Here is a 26,436-nt window from a genome sequence, read left to right as displayed (position 1 = left end):
TATAGTGGAGCACCTAAAACAAATAAACCACTCCATCACTTTCTGAAAGTAGTGAACAGCTCATTAGAAAGAAAACAGATCAGTTCCTCATTAAATGAATCCCTTGACAAACTGATTATTGCTGGTGTTGATGTTCCGCCATCCTTTGCAGAAAGACACTCCCATCAAGTTCCACGTGCTGCTGACATCCTATGAGCTGATCACTATTGATCAAGCCATTCTGGGTTCCATCACCTGGGCCTGTCTGGTGGTAGATGAAGCCCACAGACTCAAAAACAACCAGTCAAAGGTAAAAACAACAGACCCTCTCCAACAAGAAACCACAAACCAAAACAAGACATATTTTTGTTACAAACTTCTACTTATTCATGTTCTATGATGAAATGCGCCATGTCCAGTTCTTCAGAATTCTCAATGGATATAAGATCTACTACAAGCTGCTGCTGACAGGAACCCCTCTTCAAAACAACCTGGAAGAGCTGTTCCATCTCCTGAACTTCCTGACTCCAGAACGGTTCAAGTGAGCTGCCCGTCAATCGTTTTCATCTCCCTGCTTTTTCATCCCCCTGCGTCTTATCTTGCATCTGATAGATAATTTTGGTCCTTAAATATTGTCCAGCCATTTCAGACACCAGGTCGTATCCCTGAACTTACACTTGAATTATCTGAATATTTAAATGGAGGATTATGAACTCTCTGAACCCAGGGAGTAGTGAAATAATCAAATATGTCCCATTATTTCAGAGGCCACTTTTCAGATGGATTTTGGTATATTTTAGGGTCGTGGTCTAGTGACAGTGCATAAAATGATAGTTCAGAGATGGCAAACCCCGCAAACCTCATCACCAGAGTGATTTTTCTTTTCTCCCAGACAAAACATTTAACATTGTTCTGCCCCTGGATGCATCACACTGTTAGAATATGTTGATGTATCATTGCAGGATCTCACAAACAGTGTGTTTCATGTTCAGATTCTGTAATTGATACCATGTATATATTGAGCACAATATTGATTTCAGGTTCTGTATACCAAGTGACACAATTACAATGTAGAAAAACTGAAGCAATTTAAATCAATACAGATAGAGAAAAACGATCAACCACAATAACCAAAAACACTTGTCGGCAGTTGTTTTGACCGAAAGGGACGAGTCATGGAGAACCTGTGTTAATGAGTATACAGATTTAAGTCTTTAATGCATTCAAATGTTTAAAAAACTGGACCCCTTTTGAGGCAGAGGAATGTTCCATTGAAAGATGAAAAAATCAATACCTACAGTAATCACTTGTGTCACGCAATGTGCGCAGCAACCTGGACGGCTTCCTGGAGGAGTTTGCCGACATTTCTAAAGAAGACCAGATCAAGAAGCTCCACGACCTGCTGGGCCCTCACATGCTCAGGAGGCTCAAAGCCGACGTTTTCAAAAACATGCCTGCAAAGACAGAGCTGATCGTCAGAGTGGAGCTCAGCCCAATGCAGAAGTAAGCCCTGGTATTACCACACATGAATTCACTTAACTCAGGTTGGTGGCCTGAGATGAAGCCGATAAATCTATTGCTGTGTGAACACTTCAAAATCTAGGTCTTATTTTCCAATCTATAATTGTTGAATAGAAATGCAAAAAAAAAAAACAAAAAAAAAAACAACAACCTAAAATCACAATTTAAGAACATGAAACCATTCTCTAATTTTCACATGTGTCTGAAAATCACAAACTGGGTCAAAAATTAGGTTAACCTTTGAGTCATTTAAGTCATGGAAAGAAATTATTTTTGATTGTTTTTCCCGTTTCTTCAGTACATGGAACTGTTTTTTTTTTTCCTTTAATTTGTCATTGTTTTGTCTGAAAATGATCAGCTCCACATGACGTCTGCCATCAACAGAGACTTTGTCATCCCAGGGTAACAATTGTCAAAGAATTGTTGTCAATCATTGAACGGGTCACAAAACCCAGAGTCTCACAGTATTCAGTACCAACACGACTCCACAGTAGCAACAATAGTACTCTGTTGTTAATAGTTAATAGTTAGTAGTCTGTGTGAAGTGAAATGAACTATGGTTGGATCATGACCTTATTTCCCAAAAGTCATCATGGTTGGGCCATAAATTAGAGATATGCAAACAAAATTATCATGTCTGTGGAAGTTCTCATTCATCTAGGTCCTTGTTAGTTTTTGTCAAAATATTTTCAATGGCAACTGGGCTTGAATTTATTTATTCTTAATTAAGTAAAAATGTATGAAATAATTGTAGTTGAGGTGAAGAGGCAGGCTCAAGCAGGTTGGAATGGGTGGTTAAAAGTGTCAGGGGTACTATGCGAAGACTGTGGTGAGACCAGTGATGCTGTATGGACTAGAAACAGTTAGAATAGCCAAAAGAGAGGAGGCAGAGCTAGAGGTCGCAGAGATGAAGATGCTAAGGTTCTCTTTGGGAGTGACCAGGAGGGATAGGATCAGGAATAAGTGTATCAGAAGAACAGTACATGGTAGATGTTTTGGAGAGAAGGTCAGAGAAGTCAGACTGAGATGGTTCGGTCATGTACAGAGGAGGGATAGTGAATATATTGGTCGGAGCTGCCAGGCAGGAGGTCTCAAGGAAGACCAAAGAGAAGATTTTTTGATTGGCGTGAGAGAGGATATGAAGTTAGTTGATGCAAGAGAGGAGGATACAGAGAATAGGGTTAGATGGAGAGGGTTGATTCGATGTGGCGACCCCTGAAGGGAAAAGCCGAAAGGAGAAGTATGAAATAACTGTAGTTATTATGATCATGTTATTTTTTTTTTGTATGAAATAACTAGACTCTCCCATTTTATATCACGTTAACATAATGATATCAGTAAAATATTACTTGTTGATAATCCAGGGCTAACTGTTGTGTTTTCTCATCTCTCTTCCCTTAAGATCACATTTGAAGGATTTAAAGAACAGATAACATTTCCTCTTTTTAAATGACTAATTTTGTGTTCCCCACTCTCTGTTCCTCGTCATGTAGAAAATATTACAAGTTCATCTTGACACGGAACTTTGAGGCTCTGAACTCCAAAGGTGGCGGGAATCAGGTCTCCCTGCTCAACATCATGATGGACCTGAAGAAGTGCTGCAATCATCCTTATTTGTTCCCTGTGGCTGCGGTGGTAAGTCAGCCGACCCAGCCGCCGATGAACATTATTTTGCAAGGTTGACGGCCATATTTGGTCCGATTCAATTTCCGAAACTGAGAGACTCCCTGTGCAGAGATGCTATGATTATGATGGTTATATTATTTGTCTTCTCTGCGGGTCTAAAACCCTTATCTAGCAACTCATTTCCCAGTTGTTATTTTAAATCTCAGCTTATAACATGTCCGGGATGAATCTTATTATCACAGGAGGCGCCAGTTTTACCAAATGGTTCGTATGATGGCAACCTGCTGGTGAAATCCTCAGGAAAACTGACGCTCCTTCAGAAAATGCTCAAGAAACTCAAGGACGAAGGACACCGAGTTCTCATTTTTTCTCAGGTAAAACAAAATGAAAATCTCAAGGTCATGCCTGTGTTCTGAAATTAAAAATGTCACCGCACATTGTTTGGGCAGCTGAGTAAGGACGCAACATAAACAACAAACAGCCTATGTGTTTGAAATTCATTTCAGCGCTGTTTACAGATGAAGGCACGTGACTGTCTGACAGGACGAGACCAGAAAGAAAAACAGGATTTAGCCTCAATAAAACCCCCCTATTCAGAAAACTATATATTTCTCAGTCAATCCCTGTTTAGTATCAAATTAGAAACCACCAGAATATTTATGTCAAAAGGTGTAATTTGATGCTTACTAACAGAATGCAGACAAAATCAGGATCAAGAGATTCAAAGTGTTGTCATATGTACAATCGGGTCCCTGTACAGTGCAATGAAATACTTATTTTAACTGGCCACAGTGAAGCCACAGTCAGGCCTTGCATCTGCTTGTAGGGTTTTAGGGTTCTTCGTAAGAGGAAATGTTTAGCGTCGGATGCAAACACGAAGAGACGATCTCAAATGGAAAATTAAAAAACAAAACCAAATACAGCTGACAAAATTTGGGCTTAAATATGCAGGTATTGTTCTGACGACGAGTGGAAAACGCTTCTATGGTTCTCTAAAAGTACCATCTTTTTCCCAGATGACAAAGATGCTGGATCTACTTGAGGATTTTCTTGAATTTGAGGGTTATAAATATGAGCGTATCGACGGGGGAATTACCGGAGGCCTCAGACAGGAGGCCATTGACCGCTTCAATGGTGAGATTGTTAATCCCAATTTTGCAGCTGTGTGCCTTTCTCCTCCAGGCTTTTAGTCTGTCAGACACGAAAGCTGATCTTTCAGTGAAAGGTCTACTTTTTTTTTCCCTTTACAGCTCCAGGGGCTCAGCAGTTCTGCTTCTTGCTTTCAACCCGGGCTGGTGGCCTCGGCATCAACCTGGCAAGCGCAGACACCGTCATCATCTACGATTCTGACTGGAATCCTCACAATGACATCCAAGTAACGATAATTCACCTATCTTATATTCCTTGGTCCTTGTATTGAACCTGTTTTTATTAACGTGCTTCAATATAATCTGTAACTTACCGTTTGCTCTCCTTCGATTCCCCCAGGCTTTTAGCAGAGCCCATCGTATCGGTCAAAACAAAAAGGTGATGATCTACCGATTCGTGACACGGGGCTCTGTGGAGGAGAGGATCACTCAGGTGGCAAAGCGGAAAATGATGCTGACCCATCTCGTGGTCCGACCCGGCCTGGGCTCCAAAACTGGTTCCATGTCCAAGCAAGAACTGGATGACATCCTAAAGTTTGGCACAGAGGAGCTTTTTAAGGATGAGATGGAAGCGGCAAGAACAATGGGTATGTAACAACCCGCCAACCTTTCTTCCCACAATGACGATGCAATGCAGATGATGCCTCGTTTCCATCCACCCAATCGGAAACACCCTTAATAGTGCTGCAGTGTTTTTTTTTTAATGTAACTTTGATAGTTTTGTAAACAAAAGAGGCCTCAGAAACAGCTTGTAAAACCTGTGTTTCTTGATTTATGCTTCAGACCTGACACTGACATGCATCTGGGGTGAAAAGCTTCTACATTTTGCTTGCAAACGCAAAATTTGTTTTTTTTTTTTTTTGGGGGGGGGTTGTAACAGCTTAGATACAGCAGTGTGTTTCTTGCCAGTAGTCTGTGGGAAACTAACATAAGGAGAAAAGGAAATCAAACGGTGCGGAGTTGTTTGTGTTTTGCCATGTTCAACGCAAACCAAATCACCCGAGGTGTTTGACGCACTCTGTGTGTCTCTGTGGGCTTTTCAAAACTTTAAGATGCAGTGAAATAATAATAAAATGATTCGAGTGGCTCATATGTGAGTCAGATCTGCAGCTGAGACAGAATGGGTGCACGATTGGCTCTCTGAGTCTCGGATGACTTCCTGGTATTACACCAGTACTTACAGATGTCTGCTAGGTTAAAAGAAATCATGATAGTGCTGCTTTCATAGACCTTTCACTCAAGTAAAACCCAGAAAACCACAATGAAAGTGTTAGATTGCAATCATCCCTTAAGTGAAATATAGTCAAATTGTTAGCCACAGATAAGCCTTTTGACTGTCTTACCAGGCTTCCTGTCAGTGCCCAAACTTTGTCACTTTCAGCGCTGTCTCGGGCGGCTGCCTGCCAGAGTTTCTCTTCTCCTTAGTGTCTCTTTTTCTTAAATTCTCTACTTCTATTTTTCTATTACTTCTTCTTGCTTTAGTAACTATTAAGTTAATTGAATTTACCAAAACAAGAGATGTTGCTTTTTTTTTTTTTACAATTCATATTTCATTATATTTCTTATTCTTCCTCCTTTCTACTATCATCTATTACTGTTATGTTTTTTACTTGAAACTCTGGCACAACAATTTCCTTTGGGATTAATAAAGTTGTCCTCATCTCATCTCATCTCATTGTCTTTGTCTTCGTCTTTGCCTTTGTCTTCAACAGGTGACAACAAAGATGGCGAGGAGGGTAATGTGATCCACTACGACGATGACGCCATATCGAAACTGTTAGACCGGAGCCAAGATGCCACAGAGGACACGGAGATCCAGAACATGAATGAATACCTGAGTTCTTTCAAGGTGGCGCAGTACGTGGTGAAGGAGGAAGATGGAGAGGTGGGAATTTAAAACCGTCCATTTTGTCTGACGTATCAGCAGGGGTCAACAGTCCGAAAAATTGTAAATTTTGCTCTGATTATTTCATTGCCCATCAGAGAACTGGCCAACACCACAGAAAGGACCAGTAATTGGCTGTAGGATTATATACAATATTGTAATATGTGTGAATATTATATATATGAAACCGATAAGTATGTATCTTTATTTATAAAATCACAAGGAGTTTCTGTGGTTGAATTACTGTTTTGGATTTTCATATCTATAGTTTGATGGTTAATTTTCTTTTCAGTTTGCCCAATCCAGAGACAAATGAATATGCCATAAAAAAACAGATAGCTTTTTTTTTTTTGACACACCCCTGTTTCAAGTCATTTTTAAAGTCTTCCAGCTGAAAATAAATTGCCATTGCAGTGAACGGTGCTTTTGGAGGGATTTTTGGATGTGATTCCTTGAGGTTTCGAGGACTCGCCTGTTCTGAGTTATGACCTGGGTTTGCAAAATTCCCCAGACAATGTAAAATTAACATTACATGCACAATTAGAGACGTAGAATTAGAAATCAACGTGTGTTCACATCTGTGTTTACGTGTCTCGCTCGCTGTCCCTGGTGTTTCTTTCTATAGGAGGAGGTGGAGCGAGAGATAATCAAGCAGGAGGAGAACGTTGACCCGGACTACTGGGAAAAACTCCTCCGTCACCATTACGAGCAGCAGCAGGAGGATCTGGCCCGGAACCTGGGGAAGGGCAAGCGCATCCGCAAGCAGGTCAACTACAACGACACCAGCCAGGAGGACCAGGGTAGGCTGGAGCAGCCGTTCCCCAATTAAATATTTGATTTTGTTTTCCAAAAATATGAGCCACGATCTGTCATGGTGTCTCTAGTTTTAACAATAGAGTTCAGAATCTGTGGACTAACTGAGTTTCAAACACACACAAGATACCTTGCACAACATTAAAGACTTCTGTGCTTGTTTTTTTTCACCTAAAGGCCGAATTTTGCTCGTATTTGAAGTATATAAATACTTATGTTCCTTTTTCTTATCGTCTGTAAAAAGACTCATATACTTTGTATGTATGACACCAATTTACTGTCGCATCTGATAGATCACTGTCACACTCTTTCTACCGTTTTTAATGCAAAATAACGTTTTTTTCTTTTTTGAAGTTTTTAGTTGATTTTACGTCCAGTCCTTTTTCAAGCTCCCATCCAAGCTAACTTCTCAGACGATTCATCAAGCCAATATCGTCTTCAAAAAGAAAAATTTGTGCAAAACAATTCAGGCAAGAACAGCACAGAAGTCAAACACCGTGTTTATTACATCAGCTCAGGGTTGTTGGAGCTTTTGACCCCCGTTAGATGAGGCACCGAGCTCTCTTGTATCTCATGCCTTTGTTTTGTAATCTCAGGGGAATTCAAATGCTCTTCTCTTTTTTTTTTTTTTTAATAGTTCAATGGGGTCCCATCCATTGCACTTCTCTTCACGAGAGATACTCTTTAAGAGAGGCTTCCGGGCCCTGATTGCCGCAGTTCAACAGGAGCTGGATAAAAGTTAAATATTTCAAAGCCCATCAGAGTCTGGAGCGCTCTCTTAGTTTAAAGTGATTGTCTGCCAAAGCAGTCCACTCTCACCCCACTTCCAGGGCGGGGGTGGTGGGGGGGCTCAATGCACACTCGGCTGTAGTGGTCTGTAGTAATCTGCAGTGCCATGGCGCCTCCGGGTGGCCACCAGAAGAAGCGAACACAATGTACTGTTTCTCTCTGATGTGTGGCTCAGAATGGCAGGATGATCTTTCAGACAATCAGTCGGAGTACTCTGTGGGGTCCGAGGACGAGGATGAAGACTTCGAGGAGAGGCCAGAAGGTATGAAGGGATAAGGCATTATCAGTTCTGTAAAATGCCTTGTTCCAGTGACAGAGAATAATGATATTTTTTTCACAGACAATATGAGAAATTCTAATTCAAATTAAAAGTAAGACCCGCTCAGAATTTCAGCCAGAAAAAGAGAAAAAAAAAATCTCTCGAGAAAGAATACATTTGCATATACTTAAGAGCAATTATCATGTTAATTTGATTTATTCTCTGTGATTTAAAGAAATGTTTCCGTACCTAAAATGAAACACATACTTCTTTTCTCTGTATATTTGCATTTCTAGTTACGAGGCTCATCAGTTATCAGACAATTGGCCTTTTTGAGAAGAAGATATGCTCTAAATAGATGAACATTTTAATGAAAAAATGGCATTGTGAATTACAAGTTGAGTATTTGATGTATTAATTGAATATTTCTCAGCTGAAATATTTCAATTATTCAACAGCTCTTTTACTTGGATACAGATCTTGGGCTTTGCTTTTGTCTAGGTTTTTTAATTTTTTTTTCATTTGTAAATTGTGGACTATCACAAGTTTTACTGAAAAGGGTGCAATTTGGGTTCAATGGTCATAGTAAAAAGACTTAGAGAGGAAAACTTTCTGTTCCTATAAATTTCTTTTACCTACACTGGCTCCCATGTGCTTTGAGACTGGAAAGTCCGTTGGACCAGGGATAGAGATAAAATGATGAAAGGTAAAGCAAATTCATTTAAATAAAAGTAACACCTTCTCTCTTTTTTAAATGTCATCCAATCATATTTAATTAGATGCTGGGTTTGGGAATGCAAATAGAAGTGAACGCGGTTCTAGCCCCCCCCCCCCCAATAAAAAATGTAATTAATCAGTCTGTGTGTCAATCAAACACAAAAGGTGGGGATGACAGTAAGATGGCATTGGCTTCCTCAGACAGATAATTAAACTGACATTTTTCTACTCGTCTATCACGGTTCTGAAAAACTCTTAAACAAGAATTTGATTCATTTTCACAGGTGGGCGCAAACAGTCTCGTCGGCAGCTGAAGAGCGAGAAGGACAAACCACTCCCACCTTTACTCGCACGGGTTGGAGGCAGTATTGAGGTATGGATGAAGGAATATTTTTTATACTTTGTAGTTGTTCCCCAACCATTCAAATACATTTAATGTGGAAATTTGCTGCTTTGAGACCATTTTTGTGAAAGTGTTATGTTGCGGGGAGTCGGTAGCAAAGTCGGAAAGTATTTTCTTAACTGTCTATAATTATCAGCTGCTTCACTTGTCTGAGGAGGCTCATTAACTTGCACTCCTCCTCCGCAGGTGACCAGAAATGCAACTTAGAGGTTGCCGTGATTCACTATGATATTGTTATAATGATCACATTGTACGCCGTGTGTATCCAATCCCTACATCTCGAGTCTGAGTCGAGGTCAGAGGGAAAGTAAGCAACTTCAAGAGTCGCTGTCAAGTCCCCATAATATGAATCCGAGTTGTTACTCTGCATTCTAAGTGTGAGCCATCAAGTCTGCATTTTAATCTGAGGTGCAAATCCCAAAAGTGGCCAAAAAAAAGAGACTTAGGTATTATCAGAGTCGATTTTCTGATTTCGGGAAGAGGTTTGTCACTGTTTGAGTCTGAATCCAAAGTCAACATAGAAGAGTCGTGAGTTTTGTGGCTGAATCTCACGTCCGTACTGAATCTTTGGTATGTTGTGTTACAGAAAAGTATACAAGAGGGTGGTTAGACCAGCAATATTGTATGTCACTGAGTAAGACAGGCGGCAAAGCTGGAGGTAACGGAGCTAAGATGTTGAAGCTCTCTTTTAGAGACTGAAAAATTGACAGGACCGGGAATGAGTCTTTCGGAGGAATAGCACATGTTAGATGTTTTAGAAATAAAATCAGACCGAGACGATTTGGTGACGTACAGAGGACGGGTGGCGAAAATATGAGTAGAAGGCTGCTGATGTTGGAAAGGCCAGGCAGAAGGTCTAGAGGAAAACTGAAAAGGACATTTATGGATATAGTGAAGGAGGACATGAAGTTAGTGGGTGGACAGAGAATATGCAGAGAATAGGGTTGGATGGAGGATGATGATTCACTATGGTGACCCCTGAGGGGAGCAGCTGAAAGGAAAAGAAGTGTTACCCGACCTATTCAGAGTATGCGTGACTGTAGAAAAGTCACCATTGATTGGACCAATTGAATCATAATTTCCGGGTCCGATTCGAAGTGGCTTGTCACATTGTAGCTTCTATTTTGAATTTGCAGCCAAAGGTTTTCATCTCAAGTTGTTCCCTCTTGTTACAAGGTCCTAGGGTTCAATGCCCGTCAGAGGAAAGCCTTCCTCAATGCCATAATGCGCTGGGGCATGCCTCCTCAGGACGCCTTCAACTCCCACTGGCTGGTGAGGGACCTGAGGGGAAAGAGCGAGCGAGAGTTCAGGTAACGCTGTGGTAATTTTTTTCTCTTTTCGGTCTTTTTTTTTTTTCATTGTTTAAATCGTGATACATCGTATTGTGGTATTTGATTACAAGTGAGTTCTTTGAACACTGTACATTTGTAGGCGAATCACTACCTACCATCCAGTCAAAAGGCAGCCCCGAGCTATTTTATTACTCACTCTATAGCCCAGGGCAAAGCTTAAGAGTGCCAAGGTTGGCTGAGACAGTTTCAGGGTTACAAACTTAAAAATGCATGTGGTGTAAAGTAGATACACTCAGTTACTGCCACAAAGTGCAAGTACAATTACTTGAGGTGTTTCTCTTTCAAATGGAAGGGCAAGAAACCCAAGCATTTCTCATTTCTACCACCAATACATACACATACTGTGTATCCATTATGCTTCAGCTTCCTATGCTGCAACATACAAATAACTCATCAGAATACTTTCATGGGATTTTACATGGAGGCTGTTCATAGTGGTTGACAAGCAAAAGCACCACCCCAAGCCCCACCCACCACCCAGTGGGTGTGAAGGGACACTGGAGGCTTCCACACGGCCATTTTCTCTAAGATCCATGCTTCCCGGCTGTGACAATAACAATTTGTTTTTAAGATTTAACAGCATGTCCATTTTATACAGCCACAACTCAGAAAACGATGCAATGGTGTACGGGTAAGATTTTTAAATGAGTAAATTCCAACATTTTTTCAAAATTAATATGTATGTATGAATTAGTTTCTGCCGTACATGCTTGTATTCAGCATCTCCTTGGAAAGCAAATAAAGGAAACAAAATCTATTAGTGATTTTCCAGTTTGCAGGAAGGTTAGCAGTTCTTTCCACAAGAGACTGAAGACACTGAATAATGGAAGGTGTCAGATGTGATTTTCTTCAATTTTTCCTGAAAAATGGGTCTGAAGATGAGCAGCAATGAAAGTCTTTGTTCTCATATTTCTTGTTTTAAAACCCGAAGGCAAGCCAGTCCTCTTCTTTCACACTTCTGCTTTTGTAATGCTGGCAGTACATTTCACATTTTCTTGTTAAAACATGGGCAAAGTCCCTTGAAAACATGTCAAGTGGAATTCAACATACATTGCCTGAAAATTCTGAATACTTTTGGGCATTACTGGTCCATCACTGTGTCAGGTATGTTTGCCAAAACAACTGGCCTGACCCATTTTATGACAGTCCATTATGTCCTTGGTTCCCATCCCCTCCCAATACAAGAAAATAAAATCCTTTTTGCCCAGGATATTGAAAATTACCTTAAATTTAGGGGTTAGAAGGGTCAGTCAGGTAGTAATTGCCGACCAGCAAAGACAGATTTGGGCTTTATAAATTAGAGTGCTTTACTTCCATTAGAGAAGGATTTTAGTGATAGACAGGTGTGCAATCGGCCCTGCGATTGACTGGCGACCAGTCCAGTATGTACACCGTTTTGTAAACAGAGGATAAATATACGTGTGTATATATATCTTTATCTATATATCTATCTATCTATATATATATATATGTACATATATACAGGACTGTCTCAGAAAATTAGAATATTGTGATAAAGTTCTTTATCTTTTGTAATGCAATTACAAAAACAAAAATGTCATACATTCTGGATTCATTACAAATCAACTAAAATATTGCAAGCCTTTTATTATTTTAATATTGCTGATTATGGCTTACATCTTAAGAAACCTCAAAAATCCTATCTCAAAGTATTAGAATATCATGAAAAAATAATTTTTTGTTTTTTTTAATTGCATTGCAGAAGATATATATGTATATATATGTGTGTGTGTGTGTGTGTGTGTGTATATATACACACACACACACACACACATATTGCGTCTTTGGTAGTCATCATCAGTGACCCCCCCCCCTCTCAGTCCTTCATTTCTGACATGGGAGTGGGATTTTACTGCATTGCTATCCTTGACGGTTCTTGATAGTGTCGCTGAGTTCACAAGGGCTGTGGATTTCTTGTTTTTTTAAATTGAAGTATTCAGCTTTGAGGATCTACTGACTGTTGTTTGTAGGACATTGTTCTTAAATATTTTAATGATTTTCTCAAGTCTCTCCTGGCAAACTGGAGAGATGCCCAGGCATCAGTACCGAACGATCAGTGCAGTCCTCTTTTAATGTCAAATTCTCACAGAATGTCGACACCCCTGAGGATGGATTACCCCCCTACGCACACACACAACTTTTTCCTCACTTTGAAATAGGAATCTCTTGTCATATGGGTTTTAATTTTCTTTGTTTTGTGATCAGCTCCCTTTCTTTTCCCATCAGGGCCTACGTGTCTCTGTTCATGAGACATCTTTGCGAGCCGGGGGCAGACGGAGCGGAGACGTTTGCCGATGGAGTCCCACGAGAGGGACTATCTCGTCAGCATGTTCTCACCAGGATCGGCGTCATGTCTCTCGTCAGGAAAAAGGTGCTGGTTGTTCAGTCAAAACATCTTGTTCACCGAATATCAAATCATGGACTGGAACATTTCTAGACTTGGAAAAAAATAGGTCAAACCCCCAAGTAGCGGTTAATATAAAACATGTAGGGTGCCATGGATTAGAATGAAATCAAAATCATTACACTATTTTTTTCTTTGAAAACTTTTAATCAGAAAGACTTGAAAGATAAATAATAATTCAACAATAAATATAAAATTATTTTTTCTCTTCCCCGGAGTTTTTTCCTAATAACTATAAGAATTGAATGATATGGCATTCTGAGAATGCCATATCTGAGAAGGTAGTCTCAGCAAATATGTGATAATTTAATAGCAGGTAATAATTTCTTCTTTTTTTTTTTTTTTTTTTTATTTTCAAATCCTGTTTGTTGCTTCCAAGTAGAGGAGCGGGGTCATTAAAAAAAGCTTGAGATGCAATGAAATGACATTTGGAAAAATATAATGTAAAAACAATAATCTTGGCATTTTTTTGGACTAATTTGTCGCAAATGCTGTGTTTATATATTATCATAATCCAATTGTAAATACTGTAGATTTACATTTAAATAATAGATACTAATTAAAGGTGCTGCAAATCTTCATGTCACGCAATGTCTGCAGGGTCAACATAGGGATTCATCGAGAAAGCTGAACCAAATATGACTTGTCATTGTTGTTTTTTTTAATGCGCACGTCGAAAAGAAACCATCGCGCTTATAGATCTCGTCCTCATAGGTTCAAGAGTTCGAGCACGTGAACGGAAAGCTGAGTTCTCCTGATCTGATTCCCATCGGAATGGAGCTGAAGAAACTGACCGAGAGCGTCTCCTCTGATCCCAATACTCCTGTGCCGGCCAGCCCAATCGCCACTCAGCCTGGCACGCCAGTCCCGCAAGGTCACAGCAATGTCATTTACTTTGGTGAAGAAAAAAAAAAGTCACGCTCAGAAAAAGCTTTTGATAAAAAAAAGAGAAGTTTGACATTTTGTTTTTTCAAACCGCAGAGAAGACAGAGTCTCTCTTGGGTTCCGCCGAAGACAAGGACGCCACAGATCACGATAGCAAGAAAATGTCAGAGCAAGAGGTGCGTCCTTCATATTCACCTACCGGCTTCATCCTTCCGCTGTCTCGTCCCTCTCCCCATCAGTCTTAACCACACCTCAGGACCCCCGCCCCCATCAACACTCTTACCATATCCGTCCTCACTCCACTAATGTTTCATCCCCACCCCACCTCACCCTGCTGTCTTTCCCCTCAGCACACCTCCAGCGCAGAGGCGGCGTCTCTACCTGAGAAGGGGGCAGATGTTGATGAGAGCAAGGCCGGCTCAGAGGAGAAAACACGAGATGAGAGGGACAGAAATGAGTCACCCTCCAAACAGACTGAGACATCTGGCAACCTAAAAGAGGCCGCCCAGGAGCCGCCCGAGCTGTCATCCAGTCAAACCCCACCAAGACGTGAGCGGCGCATGATTGGCCTGGAAAGTAAACTTCTGTGACGTTTGCCGCTTTGCTTAATTTGGCCATATCTTTTTTTCCTTTTCTTTGTGTTAATCTAATCCTCAGTGGAACCCCGCAAAGATACAGAGAAGTCATTAGAGAAAGGAGATATGGATTCTCCTCTGGCAAAAACCGAAGACAAGGAAAACAAGCCAGGTGTGCATGCTGAAGAATTCATGAATGAATTTAGTTTCACGTCTCTTAAGTCCGGTGTTCTTTGAGACTCACTCTGCTGCTGTTGTTCATTTAGCTTCCACCGATGACGTGAAGAGTGAAGACGCATTAGAGGGACGTTTAAACGGCGACAAAGACACTTTGGAGGAAATAGACGAGAGCAGGAAGGAGGACAGGAATGGATTTAAAGCCAAGTTCATGTTTAATATTGCTGACGGAGGTTTCACAGGTGGGACTAATGAAAAAAAAAACAGCAATTCAATGGCTGTGACATAGTGTGTGCGTAAAGAAAGGTAGAAACACTCAATTCGCCACTCAGTATCTCCAAATTCAACTTATTTCATGCGCCCCCCCCCCCCCCCCCCCCCCACCCACCCACCCCACACACACAGACACACACAGTGCATTTGCAATAATTTCACTGGAATTATTTCTTGAAGCGCTGTATTTATGTTTTGCCCCCTCGCCAAACACATCATTATGTTATATCAGGCGCACTCTTTCTGGCCGTATTTACAGAGAGGAAGACTTTTTCTGCTGCTTTCATTTGCCTGTAAATAGGGGCTGCAATGCCAAGGTGGCCATGCACTGTCATTCTAAATTGAATGGTGATGAAGGCACTTAAATATTAAATCCAGGGCCACGAAAAGAATGAAAAGTGAATTATCATTATTCACATTTATTTTTTTCTCCATGTTTTGTTACTTGCATGTATTGGAAGAAAATCTTCTATATTTACAGTAAAAAATGTGTTTAGAATAGTTTAAATTTGATTTCTTTGCCTGATTTAGGTCATTTTTCTGGTTCTTAGAAATTTTCTGGTAATTTTTTTTCCATTTCCTTTTTCCCTGTTTTTTAATTAGATATATTTTCTCATTTTCAAATGTCTCACTTCAACTTGCACAGCCTCACAGTAAAGTGGTTCCTGGTTCAATTCTGACCGGAGACTTTGTGGGCTTTGCATGTGCTTCCCATGTCTTTGTGCTTTTTCTTAAGGTTTTCTGCTTTCCTTCCACAGTCCAAAAACATGCAAGAGGTTTCTTGAAGAATTACTAAGACATGTGAATAAGAGGGTTAACGGTTGTGAGGACTAACGGTGACAGCTGGGACAAGTTGAATAAATTACAAAAACTTTAGAGGTCAAATCATTGTCTCACTTCATTGTGTTTAAAGAACGTTCTACATTTGCTGGTGCCTCTTGTCACTCACCAGAGGTCAAATGTTTAATTGGATCCAGTTCTTTATTTCCCAACTTTGTATCTGCAGATTGTTACCTCAGCTTAGGGTGAAACTGTTTTGAAAAAACTATTTAACAATATTCTCTTCACACACCGCAAACATGTTTTATTTTTGTTGAAAACTGTCAATGTCGATCATCCCCTCAGAGTTACACACCCTTTGGCAAACAGAAGAGCGAGCCGCACTGTCCTCTGGAAAGATGCATGACATCTGGCACCGTCGCCATGACTACTGGCTGCTGGCTGGCATCGTCACGTATCCTTTCCCTGGTGTAGGAGCGAGACTTTCAGCATCTGGCAAAGGAACAGAATCACTTGTAACCAGGGGGGGACTTGGGGTAATATTTATCATTTTACTTGCATTTATTTTTGTCTCAGGTATTTTGGGGGAATTCAAGGTGTTCAAATCAAATATGATACTTTTCCCCAATAATTTTGATTCTCTTCAAATAATATATGATAAAGTATCATCAGTCTGACCTTAAGAAAAATATTTTAAAGAAGTTTGCCCAGGGGCCTCATGCTTTCTTTATCCGAGTACTGTTGAATTGTAAATTTCGCTCTCAAACCCATCTCTTCCAGTCTTTAATTTTAAATATTCAAATTTCAAAGCTCCACTTATTGTTTTAATCATCTCTTGTCCCATAATCGTCTGGGCTTTCACCCAAAGCTATGAACGGATAATCCGACCCAGTGTCCCTTTGCTTTCCTTGACCCGGACTCCTCTTCAGACATGGCTACGCTCGCTGGCAGGATATTCAGAATGATCCACGTTATGCGATTCTGAATGAACCCTTCAAGACAGAGATACATAAAGGAAACTACCTAGAGATGAAAAACAAGTTCTTGGCTCGTCGATTTAAGGTAATTATAAAGTCTATAATTAAACATGACCACTGAAGGCTGAAATAGTTCAAGGATTACCAGATTTGTCATTGAAAAAAAAAAGAAAAACTCTAAAAGTACATGCATGTCATTTTTGTTTTCTCTCTGTGTTCATCCCCAACCATTTCTACTACATTGTGTTGTGCATGTGTAGCTGTTGGAACAGGCTCTGGTGATCGAGGAGCAGCTGAGGCGAGCAGCTTACCTGAATATGACACAGGACCCAAGTCACCCGGCCATGGCTCTCAACACGCGCTTCACTGAGGTGGAGTGTCTGGCAGAATCCCACCAGCACCTGTCCAAAGAGTCCCTGGCAGGCAATAAGCCCGCCAATGCCGTGCTGCACAAAGGTCTGCACTCCGGCTTCAGAAAATAGCCACAGTTGTAATTGTGTGAATTGCCGTCTCTCCTGCCAAGACTGAAAATCCGGGGACATAAACCTGCACAAATGACTTTGTCCGGTCAAAAAACATTTTCCGTCGATTGGCCAGTCGAGCTGTGTCAAATGGCAGAGATCAGGACGGATTTAAATTTGCGATCATGTCAACTTACACATATATCACTAATGTTACATTATTTGATATAATTGAGTTAGTTATTGCATCACTGGAATGAGATTAAAAGTATTTTTTATTTAATCCAAAATGTATAGATTACTGTCCTCACACATAAAAAAATAATTTTACAAAATAACTACAAATGTATAGCATGCAGTAATTTAAGTGAGGATTTTTCTCGGCATAATATGATTTTAATGGCAATTGAATTGTTGAAATATTACCTATGATCATAATGAATGTGGTGGTGCAGTGGTTAGCGCTTCGGCTTCACAGCACCCTGCGGTGGTACTTGCAATACATATAGATCTAAAATATTTTATTAAGAGACATCATCAAAGACAATTGTTCACATTTTGTGTGAAAAAAATTGAGAAAAAATATAAACTGTCCATGTAATACACTCATCTATGTTTTATTGTACTTATTCAGAATATTGTTTATTCAGTAGCCAAAAAAAATGTTGGCTCCCTTCTTGTCCTTCCATAGATTCTTCAACTAGGTATATAGATTTATTTATTTACATTTGACCTGAACCAGCATATGCTCTGTTTATGTGATTGCCTTTCTAGCTTTTTTTCCTTTTTTCTTCGTTATAACAAACCATAGTGACATACTGCATGTCTTGGTATAGCTGTGCAATGATTGATAAAATCTGACACTGTATTCTGTTCCCACAGCAGGTGAACAAATTATACTTAAAGAGGGCAATTTTTTAAAATTATGAAAAATAAAATGGCTTACATGCTCCTGTTTTTTTTAGTCCTTGATTGTTTGATTTACTGTGTTGGATTGGGTTATGGTAAATTTCCACATGTTATCAGCATGTGATGAATGGATACTTAGTGCCTTTAGAGGGTAGCAGACTAAAAAACACAACCACCTGAGTGGGATCAGACCATTATGTTTATGGTTCAGCAGAGACTTCAGATTTTCGATTTATGTCTTCGGTTACTTTATGTATTCGCTTTTAAATTTATGGCACTGATTGCTGGAAAGTGTGAAAGCGACTATTTGCAATTCGTTCAGTGTGTGTTGTCGTCCCGTACAGTGCTGAACCAGCTGGAGGAGCTTCTGAGTGACATGAAAGCGGATGTGACAAGGCTGCCCAATATGCTGTCCAGGATCCCGCCGGTGTCGGCACGTCTACAGATGTCTGAGAGAAGCATCCTGAGCCGCCTCACCAGTCGGGGCAGTGAGCCGCCACCTCCACAGGTCAGATGGCATGCTGCGGTGGAGATAGAGCTGGACAGGCCACAGACATTTTGACAGCAATCCAGTAAAATCTAAAATTGATTATAAAACAGCCAATCTAGCCAGAGTTGATTATACGTTAAATGTGTCCAAAATATCTAAAATTACAATGGGAAAACCGTTTTAAAAATGTTCATCTATTTATTAAATTGTTTATTTCTGCTGTGACAATCAGTAAGCAAATACAGGTATAATATTACCTAGAATTTTGGAGGAAGTCTTCTATCAATTTGAAGGACTAGAAAATAAGAAAGACAGAAATAACCTGGATGTCAATAAGAAATTAGCCAAAAATTGACAAAATTGGCTTATAATTACCTAAAAATCCACAAAAAAAAATACTATAAAATCAGTCAAGAATAAATTACCATAATGGCGGAAAAACACAAAAACCATCCAAAATTTGCCCAAAATTGGGAGGACATTGCCAGATCATATACAATATTTTCCTTAGTTTAGAAAGTCATCAAAAAATTAACAATCACATGAAAAACGAATAATTAAAAACTAATGAATTACAATGTGTGATATCACTATATTCTGACTGCAGTTATTAGTAAATCCTGAATGGTGTTAAAACTACAGATAGGTGCCGTGTTTGCTCTTCAGGGAGTGGCAAGGAACAAAGCTCGCAAAGCCAAAGACAATATAACACCCCAAAACTATGAAGTAACTCAAGCCATGGCTCAGCAGTAACATCAGTCTTTCAAAAATACCTGTAGAGACTCAAAGTCACTATTCCCCTCAGACGGTTTCCCAGGTGAAATAAAAATATATATCCTTTGAGTTGTTTACTTTCACCACCAAGCTCCACTTCTCTGTCTCAAAGGACCAGAGAGAGTCTCACATTACTTTCATCTCTTCTGCACCTGTTTATCAGGCATGTTTTTGTCTCTGTTGTCCTGGAGACCATTGCAACCATGCAACTTGGTTTCCCGGGTACCATTTTGAGTTGCTATGACGATGTGCTGTTGCAGCTGAGACAGTCGTCATCTGACTTGCTCTCCTTTGGAGTGTTTGTTGTTTTCTCACGAGTTCACACCCTGTCTCGATAAAACTTCCTGAATGTTTTTAGATCAGTTAGAATCAGATAAGTCTTTGTCAACTGCTACTGATTTGCATTTATTTTGTAAAGAGACCAGAGATACACAGCTCTGTGAGGCATACGTGTACAGTATATATACATACATGTGTATGTGCCTTTATATATATATTTATGTATGTATTTATTTCCATTCATCAATCCACCTGTTGTGGGAATAGGATATAGTGTCATACAATGATTTCAGTCGTTTTAAAAATTGCATTTCAGTCATTCATTATAGCAGAGCTATACAAAGACATGCAGTATATCACTGCGTTTTTTTATAACTAAGAGAAAAAAAAAGCTAGAAATGAAATCACATAAACAGAGCATGTGCAAGCTCATGTCAAATATATGTATATCTTTCTACCTATGAACCTATATATCTATATAATCTATGGAGTGACGAGAAGGGAGACAACATTTTTTTGAGCCACAGAAGAAACAATAATATATAACAATTTGTATTTATTTATTTGATTATGTTTTTGCCACTTTGTGATTTATGTTTATATTTATATATATATATATATTTTTTTAAATTCCATATTTAAGGACTAAATAGATTTTTCAGAATCAGAAGCCCTCCCCCTTTTGGCGAAACTGTTCATGTTACAGGAAAAGCTATTCAGGAATTTAAAATTTAGCAAAGTGAAAATCTGATTATTTAATGGATTTATTTAAACATTGTGATATTATAAAGTATAAGTGTACACTGTACAGAAAATGTGCTTGAGGTAGACGGGTCAAGATGACGCAATAAAAATGACAAAACAAATACAATAACATCAACGGTATACACAAACGCAACAAGTATCAATGGAGACAAATTATGAATGACCAAAATTTCCCTTTTTCTGTGACCAAATCTTTATTGATTTTCTTCTACACATTTATTGTAACAGAATTAGTAACATTTGAATCACCGAAAAGGGTTGATTTCTAAAATAACAAATTATTTAAAAAAAATTGAAATGTCATGTAAGTTTGATGATGGGTCATTAGCTAATGCCATTTTTTCTACACAAAAGCATTTACCTTATATCTGCAGTGCAAAAGGGGATTTTGTAAATGCTTTTAATCATTTAATTTTGGCTTCTCAGACTTTCAACCAGAGTGCATTTGGCTGCTCCCAGATGTACAGCGGCAGCTTCGGAGGTGGCTTCCGGGGGCCGGGAGGGCAACCCATGGTGAACTACAGTCAAATGCCTCTGGGACCGTATGTCAGCGGTAAGAATCAGCTGACCTGATCAGCTGATTGCAGTTTATGGACCAGATGAGTTTGGTTATGAGTTTGGTCCTGTGCTGATATTGTTCAGGGTTCTAGTTACTTTAAATTCTTAAAAATACAGTGGGGAGAAAAAGTATTTGATGCACTGCTGATTTTTCAGCTTTTACCACTTGAAAAGCATGTAGAGGGCTGTTGTTTTTATCGTAGGTACTCTTCAACCGTGAGTGACGGAATCTAACACAAAAATCAAGAAAAACACATTCTGTGAATTTTAAGTAATTAATTTGCATTTTATTGCATGACATAAGTATTTGATCACCTATCAACCAGTAAGAATTGCAGCTCTCACAGACTTGATTAGTTCTTTAAGAAGCCCTCCTGTTCTCCATTCATTACCTGGATTGACTGCACCAGTTTGAACTAGTTACCTGTGTGAAAGACACCTGTCCACACAACAACAAACTCCAACCTCTCTACAAATGCCAAGACCAGAGAGCTGTGTAAGGACATCAGGTATAAGATCGTAGTCCTGCACAAGGCTGGGATGGGCTACAGGACCATAGGCAACAACTGTTGGCACAATTATTAGAAAATGGAAGAAGTGGGGCTCCAAGCAAGATGTCACCTCATGGGGCATCAGTGATCATGAGGAAGATGAGGGATCAGCCCAGAACTACACGGCTGGACCTGGTCAATGACCTGAAGAGAGCTGGGACCCCAGTCTCAAAGAAGACCATTAGTAACACACTAAGCCGTCATGGATTAAAATTCTACAGCACACGCAAGATCCCCCTGCGCAAGCCAGCAAATGTCCAGGCCCGTCTGAAGTTTGCCAATGACCATCTGGATGTTCCAGAGGAGGAATGAAAGAAAATCATATGGTCTGATGAGACAAAAATAGAGCTTTTTGGTCTAAACTCTACTCGCTGTGTTTAGAGGAAGAAGAAAGAGGAGTACAACTCCAAGAATACCATCCCAGCCATGAAGCATGGAGATGGAAACATCATATTGGGGATGCTTTTTCTGCTAAAGGGACAGGACGACTGCACCATATTGAGGGGAGGATGGATGGGTATCGCAAGATCTTGGCCAACAACCTCCTTGCCTCAGTAAGACCCTTGAAGATGGGTCGTGCCTAGGTCTTCCAACATGAAAATGACCCGATACACACAGCCAGGGCAACTAAGGAGTGGCTCCATAAGAAGCATCTCAAGGTCCTGGAATGGCCTCGCCAGTGTTCAAACCTGAACCCAATAGAACATCTTTGGAGGGAGATGAAAGTCCTTAGTGCCCAGCAACTGCCCCAAAACCTGGAGGATCTGGAGAATATCTGTATGGAGGAGTGGGTCAAAATCCCTACTGCAGTGTGTACCAACCTGATCAAGAACTACAGGAAACATCTGTTCTGTGTAATTGCCAAAAAAAGGTTTCTGTACCAAATATTAAGTTCTGTTTTCTGATGTATCAAATATTTGTCCACTAAAAAGCAAATGTCTTTCTGGATTCTTGTCACCGAAAAGTACAGATGACAAAAATGACAGACCTCTAAATGCTTTGCAAGTGGAAAAAGCTGAAAAATCAGCAGTGTTTCAAATACTTGTTCTTCTCACAGTAGATTAGTTGAAACTTTGTAAAACAGAATTACCATGTGAACTGGAAAATTGTTCTGTTGCTCTGGATACTTAATTTGCACTTCGTATAATTCCCTGTATAGACGTCATTACAGATGCAGGTCAACGCTATGGATTATGATAATTTCTCTTTCATTTTGAATATTGGGAAAACAGTTCACTTGGAGAGCCTTATTTTCTCTTCAACATATTTAGAGTTGCTACAAATATATCTTTTTAAAGTTTGTAAATTTTTACAAAGTGCATTTTGAAAAGAAAACTTTAATTAAAAATAATTTATTTCATGAAATAAGGTTGGGTGAAGACTTAACCCTCTTATTATGTTAATTGGGTCAATTTGACCCATTTCACCCATTGACCCAATGGGTCAAATTGACCCTTAACATAATATGAGGGTTAAAGATGTCCATCAAAAATATGGCATAGAAAGATCTGATGACCTGAGACAATAAATTCAGCTGAGTAAAATTTAGGATTATGTTTCTCATCTTTAGTGTCCACTAATGGCCCCCCACCACCGACAAGCCATCTGGACAAAAAGGCACTTGACTCACTGAGAGATGTGGTTACACCCGACCTGAAGTCCGGCAAACCTAGTGATGTCATCTGTATCGAGGATTAAACCAGCTCTGTGACACCATCATCTCACAGGGACGGAGTCGGCGCTGGTTCTCCTCGTCTTTTCTCTTGCTCCCTCTTGACTTTGAATCTCTGAGATCAGTCTCTGTCTGCAGACGAAGGCCATTAACATTTTGATTAATGCAGATGTATCTATCTTAAGAATTGCACTTTTATCTTTCAAGGATCCAATAAATTAATTAGGTATTTGATTTTGCTAACTTGTGCAAGAGAGCCCCAAGGGAACTGGATCTGCTTTTTTTCTTTTTTGTGGAAGAGGATTTTTTTTTTCAGCGCTGCACTATGAGCAAAACTCAACTCACGTTGATGTTCATCATCGAGGCTCATTCAAAACTGTGTGTTTTGTTTGCGCCAGCCTTGAATTTTCTTTGATTTTGTGTGCGTGTACCTCTTTGCTTTTGTCCAACCGCCCACTGTCACTGTGACTGCAAGCCTGGAGCTCCGCCAGGGACTTAAAAGACGTTTTCAGTCATAATTTGAAAGGAGATTGTTTTTTTCTGATTATTGTTTCTTTAAATGAGTATGTGTTTTGTCATTCACGTTGTGACCAGTGGCTAAAATATTGATTTAATAACATTAAAAAATATATATATATGAATGCAGTTGGTGGACATGGTCTGTCTGACTGTCTGTCTGCCACCTGCTGGTACAACGGAGAACGTAAACCTGCGAGGGTGGCCTCTTGTACTGTACAGACTCAGAGACTGCTGTTTATTTTACCTCTCATAGGTTTAACCATAGTGAAAATAGGTACTTGGAAGAAATCAGCTTATGTTGGCAGAAACTTTGGGAGCATCAAGTTTTTAATGCATTGCAGATAAGACATCTGTGTACGGTACCATATTTGTGATTCTTTCTATATTTGAATGTTAATAGTGGCTGAAGAGCTGCACTATAATGATGAACTCAAGTGGCTTGATGTCCACATTCAGGGCTTTATTGCTCAAGCCTATCTTAGAGCAACTTGCTGAGCGGAGAGTTTAGGAGAGTTTTAGTCCAGCCTCCCTCTCATTGTTCTGACAGATGGAGAGCAGGTGCTCATGGCGCAAAAAGTCACCTCAAGTCTAGTATTTGTCACAAATGTGCTTTTGTTTGCATACAATTCAATGTATTAGGTCAAATTGTGCCATTAAAGGGGCTCAGCCTGTCCTGGAGATGATCCAGCAGAAAAATTGTTCTTTAATGCAGTGTATTTCCTCCTCAGAGGCCAAGACTGTAATTGATAAAATGTCACAGATTGACCATGAGTTTGAAGGAATATTCTCTTTATGTCATCTTTTGAGGACCAATATTGCACAGCATCACTCTTTCGAGGTCATGGTTTTGTTCTTTGGAGAGTGAATGTTGCTGAATATTGCTTTGCCTGGTGTGAAGACATGTTAGCATGTTATAACTACGTATTTTGTCATTCCATCTGATGATACTTTTATGTGCTAAAGTGACTTTCCATGCAGTAAAACAATCGGCAATGATTTCGAGCTTATTATAGTTCATGCTTCATGAACACACACACACACACACACACACTTGGGAAAGCTGTGGCTCAGTTGGCATCCCTCCAAGCGGAAGGTTGGTGGTTCAATCCACTGAACGATTCAAGACACTGAACCTCTCCCATCGCCCTGGTGTGACTGTGTGTGTGTGTGTGTGTGTGTGTGTGTGTGTGTGTATATGTGTGTATGTGCGTGTGTGTGTGTGTGTGTGTGTGAGTGAATGGATGAATGTAATACAGTGTAAAGCTGTCCGAAACTGCAAGTTGTGAAAAAACGATATTAGTAGAGATCATAAGTAGATCATAGTAGAGAACACACACACACACACACACACACACACACACACACACACACACACATACCCACACACACAATCATGCACACATCCAAACAGTATGCTGAATATAATTTTTCAAATTGTCCAGCTCCAAATATTTGTTAGTATTATTTTCTTTTTCAAAAGACCAGTGGCATTAAACTGATTGCATTTTTAACAACATTGCTGATACAGTTAACTGAAAATTTCAATAGTTATTAGACTTATTTGTCCTTTTTTGTTCAAATGAGACATGTTTATCTGTTCTGATCTTTCAAGTCAAATTGCAGCCTCATGCCCTTTAACCAAGAAATAAACTGCAGCTTAAAAACAATATTGGACTTATGTTGAAAAGATGCATCTCAGCAGATTTTTGCACATTTTTTCCCGTGTTAATAGGTTTTTTCTTTTAATCATTGTTAAACCCCAAGTTACTTGACTATGACATGTATTGGGTTGGTTGACGGAAAGAACCTCAGAAACATGTAAATACTTGAATACTTTTTTTTTTCGGAGCTAAGTCCATCTCATATAGATTTATGTATTGAAATGAAAAAAAAAGATGAATGTCTGCCAGAACTGCAGAACTGCAGTTTGCACCACAATGCGCTAATTGAAATCTTTTTTTCCTTTATTTTCTTCCCTCTGGAGTGATGACCATGAGATGACATTGAAAACACAATGCTCAAATCAAATGCAATCAAACTGAAGTCAGTATGAATGTAATGTCTGTTAGAAAAAAAGGCTTCAGTCTAATATTATAACAATGTATGTACATGCTTATTAACATGGCTTCAAAAGCTACCAAAAGACCCTGAGAAAGGCACCTTTGTTGCAGTGAATGCACAGCATATGAAGCGTTTTGTATGACGGTTCACTTTGGGGATGCGATGGTGCGTTTAGCATTTACAGACAATGAGCTTCAAGCAGTGTTATGGTTCTGATATTTGTGCTGTATAGCAATTGAATGAAAAAGTGAATTGTCATCGTTTTATTTGTATTCTGTGTATTTGTTCAGTGTGTTTTAATAAATCTTACAGTAACACCGAGTGATAGTATTTTTTTCCTTCCATTCCAAGTCAGTCTGCATGTAGAGTAAGTGAACAGTGCGAGGAGAGACTTCACATTGAATCAAAGATGATAACTTTCTTAGAATTGACCTGATATGTTGTTTTTGTCGCAGCTTTTCACAGTCAACATGCGCCTGAAGTCCTCTCAGTGTCTTTAGAGCCAAAATAGAAGCACTGAATCATTCTGATATGAAAAATAGCTGCTAGCGCATTTTTTCATGCTAGACTAGTTGGACAAAAATTAAGAAAACAACACAAACATGTGAAATATGTAATAAAAGGTTGAGTTTTCCTCAGGCCAAGTCATGACACCACAATGAAGACAACATTTGTTTGACCAAGCCTACTTTTTCAAGCTAAATTTAATATTAATATATGTAATTATTTCACCTACCTTCTACACTTATGAATTTTTTGTAGATTATGAAAGCACCCTCACTGAACTCTGCTCTCAAATAAAGCCGATGTGGA

General features: G+C 39.5%; 1 protein-coding gene and 1 long non-coding RNA gene across 3 annotated transcripts in view; one reads left to right on the top strand and one right to left on the bottom strand.

Annotated features, from left to right (window-relative positions):
* The window catches only part of chd5 (chromodomain helicase DNA binding protein 5), a 54,237-nt gene extending 28,299 nt beyond the window's left edge, over window positions 1-25,938 (top strand). The window contains exons 16-40 of one of the 2 annotated variants that reach the window (XM_086150009.1): window positions 152-289; window positions 399-520; window positions 1,309-1,482; window positions 2,994-3,135; window positions 3,369-3,500; window positions 4,143-4,260; window positions 4,377-4,501; window positions 4,615-4,861; window positions 5,987-6,159; window positions 6,785-6,959; window positions 7,958-8,023; window positions 9,022-9,110; window positions 10,317-10,450; window positions 12,740-12,884; window positions 13,632-13,791; window positions 13,899-13,978; window positions 14,153-14,351; window positions 14,460-14,549; window positions 14,644-14,796; window positions 15,953-16,061; window positions 16,537-16,669; window positions 16,845-17,040; window positions 18,299-18,462; window positions 20,689-20,815; window positions 22,942-25,938. In XM_086150009.1, coding sequence (XP_086006135.1) covers window positions 152-289; window positions 399-520; window positions 1,309-1,482; window positions 2,994-3,135; window positions 3,369-3,500; window positions 4,143-4,260; window positions 4,377-4,501; window positions 4,615-4,861; window positions 5,987-6,159; window positions 6,785-6,959; window positions 7,958-8,023; window positions 9,022-9,110; window positions 10,317-10,450; window positions 12,740-12,884; window positions 13,632-13,791; window positions 13,899-13,978; window positions 14,153-14,351; window positions 14,460-14,549; window positions 14,644-14,796; window positions 15,953-16,061; window positions 16,537-16,669; window positions 16,845-17,040; window positions 18,299-18,462; window positions 20,689-20,815; window positions 22,942-23,069 — 3,519 coding nt within the window. In that variant the 3' untranslated portion in view covers window positions 23,070-25,938. Of the gene's footprint in view, window positions 1-151; window positions 290-398; window positions 521-1,308; window positions 1,483-2,993; window positions 3,136-3,368; window positions 3,501-4,142; window positions 4,261-4,376; window positions 4,502-4,614; window positions 4,862-5,986; window positions 6,160-6,784; window positions 6,960-7,936; window positions 8,024-9,021; window positions 9,111-10,316; window positions 10,451-12,739; window positions 12,885-13,631; window positions 13,792-13,898; window positions 13,979-14,152; window positions 14,352-14,459; window positions 14,550-14,643; window positions 14,797-15,952; window positions 16,062-16,536; window positions 16,670-16,844; window positions 17,041-18,298; window positions 18,463-20,688; window positions 20,816-22,941 lie in introns of both variants that reach the window. The other variant, XM_086150008.1, reaches the window with a different exon arrangement.
* On the bottom strand, window positions 18,466-19,313 carry LOC147232863 (uncharacterized). The gene is made up of 3 exons (XR_015106412.1): window positions 19,218-19,313; window positions 18,702-18,739; window positions 18,466-18,492 (listed from the first exon to the last, which is right to left on the bottom strand). It is a non-coding gene; the product is annotated as an uncharacterized LOC147232863 (long non-coding RNA).
* Window positions 25,939-26,436: the final 498 nt, after the last annotated feature.

Source organism: Fistularia commersonii, chromosome 7, assembly GCF_037954325.1.
Source record: "Fistularia commersonii isolate RoL2024-O1a breed Wild chromosome 7, RoL_Fcom_v1.0, whole genome shotgun sequence".
Classification (NCBI taxonomy): domain Eukaryota; kingdom Metazoa; phylum Chordata; class Actinopteri; order Syngnathiformes; family Fistulariidae; genus Fistularia; species Fistularia commersonii.
Note: the sequence above shows the minus strand (reverse complement) of the source record. Positions and strands in the feature narration are given on the sequence as shown.